The sequence below is a fragment of the Haplochromis burtoni genome, unplaced genomic scaffold (genome assembly GCF_018398535.1).
Source record: "Haplochromis burtoni strain Fernald_Lab_line unplaced genomic scaffold, NCSU_Asbu1 Contig_409, whole genome shotgun sequence".
Lineage (NCBI taxonomy): Eukaryota > Metazoa > Chordata > Actinopteri > Cichliformes > Cichlidae > Haplochromis > Haplochromis burtoni.
The window spans coordinates 6,746-14,302 of NW_024582770.1; the positions used below are offsets into that span (position 1 = coordinate 6,746).

The 7,557-nt window shown below is 37.5% G+C and overlaps 1 protein-coding gene across 1 annotated transcript in view; it reads left to right on the forward strand.

The window, feature by feature from the left end:
- Positions 1 to 1,040: 1,040 nt before the first annotated feature.
- The window catches only part of LOC102301797 (zeta-sarcoglycan), a gene marked incomplete at its 5' end in the record, with an annotated part of 177,496 nt that continues 170,979 nt past the window's right edge, over positions 1,041 to 7,557 (forward strand). The window contains 1 exon segment of the mRNA XM_005944473.3: positions 1,041 to 1,250. Coding sequence (XP_005944535.2) covers positions 1,041 to 1,250 — 210 coding nt within the window.

The window sequence follows — 7,557 nt, forward strand, 5'->3', positions numbered from 1 at the left end:
CTCCAGCCTCCCTTCCTATCTCTCAGTACTCAATGCTGTGCTATCTTTCCACTTTACAGCTCCACCTCTATCTCATTTTTATCATGCTTTGGTCTTACTCTTTCTCTCTCCTGTTATCTCACTCTCAAAACTCTAAAATGCTTCCATTCTTCCTCTTTTTTGCTATCTTATGTTTTTTGTATTTTCCGTTCTTCCTTCCTCCAAAACGCTGAAAGTTTAGCCTCTCCTCTTCCTGTTGTTGCTTATGCTGCATACAGAGACATTTCTGAACAATTTGATGCCCTACACAACTTTTTAATGTAACACTTCCTAATAACGACTAAAACTTTCTTTTAGTCATTTCCAAGTTATCATTGAGTTTTATTATGATATGGTCTAATGCTGGAGTTTTTTGTTGTTTTTTTTTAATGTATCCACATCTCAGGGTAACTTATTTCTAGTTTTCTTTTTAATGAGCTGCAGTTATAATCAGTATGAGATTGGTCCGGATCTAGCGCCTGTGGATCACCTCCAAAAACTCTTATTTTGGATGCAAAATGTAGAGACCATTTATCTTATGCGTTGGCTAGATCTGACTGTATTTTAGTACGCACCTGCAAATAAAAGACAAATCACAGTTATATGGTGTAATAGCTAATACCGATTGTACATTAACAGTGTTCCTCCAACTGGAGGCATCTGGTACAGGCTTACCTATGCCTTAAAATGGCCACAACACTGACTGAAAGGGAGAAATAAAAATTCCATTAATTGCTTGTTTTTGAATTTGTTTCTTCACAGTCATAACATTTCTCCACATTTGTTTATCATCCTTGTATAACTAAATGAATACAAACATTCACAATAATAGACAACATATGTTCGGTATTTTACTAGGGCATCTACAGCTGACAAACAGGGATAATAAACCCTCTGCATTTCCATTTCTTAAAAAAATGTCAGTATCTAGATATTCTTCAAATAAAATTGAAGAATGAGAGAAATTTCTCAAAAAAAAATGTTACATCTTACATGTAACATTATATTTGTGTCTCCCTCAGATGACCCAGGAGCAGTATATCCTTGCAGCACAGCCCAACCCCCTCCACCAGAGAGGGGCTTCAGTTTGTGGTGCGCAGGTTTATCCAGCAGTGGGAATCTATGGCTGGAGAAAGAGATGCTTGTACTTTTTCATCCTCCTCCTCCTCGTCACCATGATTGTCAACCTGGCACTGACCATCTGGATTCTCAAAGTCATGAACTTCACTCCGGTAAGAAGCGTGTGTGTGTGTTTATATCATTAAAGTGCCAGGATGTTATATGGGCTTGTGTTTATGTGGGGCTTTATGTGAAAAATCTGAGAGAGTGCATTTAAAAGGGCTTCTGTAATGTAATGGAACATGGGAGTGATGATAATTTATATGTGTGTGTGTGTGTGTGTGTGTGTGTGTGTGTGTGTTGGGGGGGGGGGTTCTTTCTTCAAATTAAATCTTAATCAGTTGTCTTCACTCTATATGAAGTTTGTTTAGTCAAACATATATTATTACGGTTACTGATTCCACTTCATTGTCGTACACATGAACACATTGTTCATATCTTTGTCCACATCTCTTGGACCTAAGCAAACATCTGCATAGTGGCTGGCATTGAAACTATAAACTCTAGATTCATGTTCACTGTGGGAGGACACAATAAAGTGATCCAGTAGAATCAACATTGAAGGCTCATCCCCAAACCTGTTTTTCTTCATTGTGTATTCAGTATAGGTGGTATTAGACTTTGCTCCTCTGTTCCATCATCACTGTAATTTTAACTATGTCCTTATTTTTTGTGTTTTATTAATCCTGTTAATATATACACACCAAGGCTCATGTCCCGCTTTGTAAACACTTTCTAAGGCTTACATCATACACACATGCAATATCCATTATTGCCCCGGGGCCTAAGAAACTACACTGTGATAGTAGAATGTGAATGAGGCAGGATTTGACCCCTGTAAACCTCTAGTAAAGTCTTTCCACATAATGCCTTATGTTTCAGTAAGCAACTTCAGAATATTAAGATGGAGAAAAGGGGTCCGAGAGGTGGATGGGTAAGTGCCTCAGGGAAGACACAGCAAGCAAGAAGCATAAAAGAGATGAAGATATGGCATAGGCCATGCCGTTTGTGTGAAAAAAACAGAGGCAGATACAAATACTTTTCACAGACAATCCTCAAAGAATTCTATATATCAAAATAAATACATTTATAGTCTTGTAAAAAAGTAGTTCGTTCAAACTGCCTATTAGAGGTGTGACTGGTGTTATGTGATAGGTGGGTGCTAAGTAAGCTATTCAGTAAACTGGACTCAGGTGGTTAATTGTACTAAAAGCCATCTATGTTATGTATTGTTTATATGTGGCACCAATTATCAGCTATGTCTATGAATGATGCATACGATACACATGATGTTGTTTTTGCTGCTGCAGAAAGACAATAATAAATTTTTCTATTTTAAATGGACGATTCTTCAGGGCCTGGAAGCATGGCTATTTCAGTGTCTCATGGAGGGAGGTGGGTGGTGGATGAGCTGACATATAGTCTGACATTGAGTCACTGGTGCAAAACTTGTTACCAAAGTATACACTAACACATTCCAGCCTGAAAGTAGTTCAGGTCAGATTTTAGCAAAAAGCAATAAGCAAAACGCTAAGTCAAGAAGACACAGACGTAATATTGGAAAGGAGTTACTTATATCTGTGATAGATAAATAAATCAGACATGGGTTTATCTAGCATCCAGACTAAAACATAGTGACTGTATACCACATTAGGATCTGTTTAAATAAATAACAGGAGATAGAGCAACACACCTTATACACAGTATTATATTATTTTATCTTTTTAAAACTGTCACAGTAAACATGAATCTCAAGTCAGAAAGAAGACATATTAACTTGTTACTTGTTAACCCACTGCTGGCTGCTGCACGTTTCTTTCACAGAAAAGTAAGTTTAGTAAGTTTGTGATTGACCTATGGAGAAAGAGAAAGCAAGCAATGGTGGGAATTTACTCAGAAAAAAAAGGGTGGTAGCAACTGGAGCAGAGGAAAGTTACAGTTAGCAATTTAGACTATGAAGTGCCAGTGTAATAGCTGTATGATTTCCCTGCCAGCTTTAAGCCTGTTTCTTCAGTTGGTTTAGAGATAGAGATCAACAGATGAGATCACAGTTGGAGCAGAGCAAAGTTATAGTTTAGACTGTGAAGTATTAGTATTGACTGCAGTTTTGAAGCAGAAGACCTCGGGCGCTTACTAATTTCCTCCAAAAAAAAAAAAACATTATAGTGCATAAAAGAGTGAACAGTGTAGAATTTCGCCTTCTAAAAATTCCAGGAGAGGATTGTTGCTCACTGGAGAAATCTGAATATTTTTTTGGAATTTCTTATGATTTACTAATTTCCCTTCTAACAGCCAGCTCTGAGTCTTCAGCTGGTTCAGAGATATGGATCGACTTATCTGAGAGGAGTAGTTTGTTAGTTTATGAAATCAATGAATAATTGAAAAAATAAGCAGCAACATGGTCACGCAGCACCCTTTTTCTTGATGACTATAACTTGTTTACAGAAAAATGCAACCATCAAGTATATTGCTTAAAAATGCGCAGTGCATGATTTAGACCTCAAATCATGGTGCGAATAGCTAAATAGAAAAAGATTGAATTTATAAGTGATGCAATTCTCCATCATAGTTCTTTGCTTATTTGAAGATGTGTATTTATATTTACTGGAGCACAGCTGTGTGACAAATTAAGTCTGCCAGCAGAGAAATTTGGCAATATGAGTTTTTAGTAATTTAGCTGCAATCTGGCACAAAGTGTACTTTAAAAAGTGTTCATGCTGTGCTTACCAGGGAGCCTCCATTGTATTCCAAAAAAAAGCTGCATGTAGTGCAGTTACTGTATTAGTGAGCAATTCAAATACAATGGCTTTAAAAATTCCATTAAAATCAAATGTTTGCGATAAATTATTGAAACTTTGCTAAAGAAGTAAAAAAACAACAACACTATTTTCATCATGTAAATAATGTGCCTGTACTGTATCATTGTAATCACAGCAAAGTAAGTTCAGAGGTAGCTAATATATACCATTCAGCCACAACTTTGAAATCACTGGTTTATTCTTACATAGGTCTGCAGGTATCTTGTGGGGGCTCTGCAGGTATCTTGTGGTATCTGTCAGTGGATGTTAGCAGAAGATTCTCTGGGGTGTATTATGTTGACTGATTTTGCAAGCACAGTTGTCTGCTATTATTTTATAAGGCATATGCCATAAGAATAAAAACTCTTTAACTTACAAGCTCAGAAACACCAATGCACAACTAAATTTCCCTTCATAATTCCTAAATTTCTCTTCCAAATTTGGCTAGTGGGAGTTGGCATCATGTGTGGCCCAGTGATTGTCATTTTCATCATCACAATTCAAATCACATCTAACTGGCCACAGTATAATGATGGCCTTTCTCAAACTTGTTGTTTTGTTTGGAGCTGCCAGATGTGATTGCCATTGTGATGTTTTGGGAAGAGAAAAAAAAAAGAGATTTGCTTTTCAAGAGACAGCTTTGGCAGTAAATTGGAGAGCAGGGACTGGTGGGGATATAAGTTTATATGTGTGTGTGTGTTTGTATTTGTATTTGTTCAAGAGAAAGAGAACAAGAGAGAAAGCGAAGCTGAGGGAGAAAGAATATGTGCGTGTATTTGTGTGTGTGCCAGCAATTATTCAGCAATTGTTCATGCTGACGTGTGTATATGTCTGATGTGTGTGTGCCTTTTCATGCCTGTGTGTACCGATACCCACATGTGATTGTGTTTATGTTCTCCCCTGAGTCCTTTGGGCCTTCACAGCAGAGAAATTCAATTTCAGTTGTCACTCACCAATCAGCCTGCCTAATTCCTGTCTGGACTTGAGCGTGGTGTGTTTGTGTGCATGTGTGTGTCTTAGAGTGTGCACTGTGTAGAGTGAGTGTTTTCTTTTTTACCTGCTTATTCTTTTTGGCTAAGCATAATGTAATTTGTAATGTGCTGCCTTGTGTGTTTCCATAATGACCTCTTTTAATATGTGCGTAAATTATTAAAATACTTCTGCTACAACATTAAGCCATAAACCAGATGCGATTTTACAACACTGAGAATTGCATTTCAACTTTGGCCTTACAAAACCATTGTCCAGTTTTGCTAAGTGTGTATGTTAAAACAGCAGAATTCGTTTTTATAGTGTGGTTGAAACTCCTGAGTTGAAACATTTATGTGTAACTTTGTGCAGAAGCTTTATTCTTTCACCACACCGAAGCGATAAATAGTCTATGAATAACTATAAAACTGTCAGAGGTCTGCAGTGTGTTTCAGCATTCACACACACACACACACACACACACACACACACACACACACACACACACACACACACACACACAGCTTTTATGCTGATAAAAATTTTACTGGCAGTGAGTGCAGTGGGCTTTTATTGTTTTTAAGTCCTGATTGGCTGCCAATCAGTGGGGTCATAAAATAAAATCGTATTCTTGTGGTACTTCTCAGATCAGTGTCACAAAAGGTTTTAAAACAACAATTGGAAAATCTATAAAAATCGCCATCATTAATTAGCAATGTGGTTATAGCTACATAAATAGTTTGAAACAAAAAAATACGACAGGGTATAAAAGAGGCCAAAACAATTCTAGCTCATGTATCTCATAAAACTAAGGGAACAGACAGACAAAGACAGCAATGACTACAGGTCAGGGTCATCAGCTTTGATTGTCGTAGTCTGGGCTGACGTGACTCCCGTTAATGGCTTAATTTTGCTGTAAACTCAGCCAATTTACTTTAACCTCCTGAAACCCACCAAGATCCCAGCCAGGCACTCCACATTTCTCCTTAAAGGCCTGTGACTGAAAGTTTCTAATACTGTCTTTTGGATAAAAGCATTTTTGTACATACTATATTTTAACATACTTGAATATCAATACTTAGCAATGAATCAGGAATTTAAAAATGGGCCTGTGTCAATAAGATATTTTGCAGTAATTTATATTTTTACCTCCTAGTCACCACAAATGCTCTGGGTGGCATTCATCTGAATTAATTACTCCTCTGCTTACCTTTATTATCACCATGCACAGTGCAGAGTGTAAATGTTTATTTACTCTTTGATGATGTGATACTGAGTTGAGTTGTTGAGGATATCGTGAGTTTTCAGTAAGTGCTGCCGTTTTTGCCAGAGTTGACGACTGTTCATGGGTGTTACTGAAACTTTCTTTGAAGTGGATCTAACATAGTCAGACTTGGAAAATTAGTTTATAAAGTCTCATATGATGCGATATAATTAAATGTTGATGCACATTTTCCTGTTTATGAGCCCTGACTTCAGTATTTTATCTGCATTCCATCTTTTCTTTGTATGTGAATACTCACTACAAAACTAAGTTGAGATTTTGGGCCTTAACGTCACCCTTTCATGAATGTGCGCTGTACACTGTTTCAGCATGAATTCCAGAGTAAACATTTGAGCAAGCATCTTCATTGACTTGAGATTGCTTTCATTTTCAAGATATGTATACAAGCTGCCTACCAAGAAAAATGTTTAACCAATCATGTTTGATGCTCACATCTCCACAATGAGTTACTGCGATGCAAGACAGTTTCAGAAGATCTGATGTGCAGTAAGCATTGGGTCCTCTAAATGTTTATGCCTTCATTTTTTGTCTAAAAAATCTTTATGATTGGCAAATTATTTCAAAATGTTTACTTCAATTACTTCAACTAAAGGAAAATTAGACTTACCTCATTGAAAATGAGGTACCAGTGCTTATATGTAAATAAAGATGTGTTGTTCTATGCCAAATTAGATTAAAGGGACGAGAAAGAGTGGAAAGCATTCTCTGTCTGAAGCTTTTAGTCAGTGCTGTTTAGCAGAATGTTTGTCATTTCCTTCAGGCAAACAGGGCAATAGGCACATGATCTCAATTAGTGGATGGATTGGTCTTTGCTGTCACAGCTGCATTGCAGTTTATGTTGATCAGATGTGTGTGTGTGTGTTTCATATTAGACTTGATATTGAAAGCTTAATTTCTTTACCAAAGGAAAAAAAACTAATCTGAGTGATTAGTGTGGTAAAGAGAGACGAGCGATGGAAACAAAGGGAGGTTTGAGTGAGAGAGGCAAGCAGAGGAGATGGTGAGTGATGTATCGAAGAAGACGGGAAAAGGAAGGAGAGGGAGTGAAAGGAGGAAGTATGTGTTCGTGTCGTTTAAATATCGTCCCATCATCCATTCTCAGCCTCTCTCTCCTATTGGCAGACTCTGGGGTCCTTTGGGACTTGGAGAGGTGTGTATTTCACCATCTCATGAAATGGAAGGAAGCGGATGATGGGCTGACAAAGACAAGTGTGTGAAGCTTGATGTGTGGCTATTAAAGTTTGGCATATATATATATATATATATATATATAGGAGAATGACCGAGCTAAGATCCTGTGGGACTTCCAGATACAGACGGACAAAGTGGTGGTGGCTAACCAACCGGACATAGTGGTGGTAGACAAAC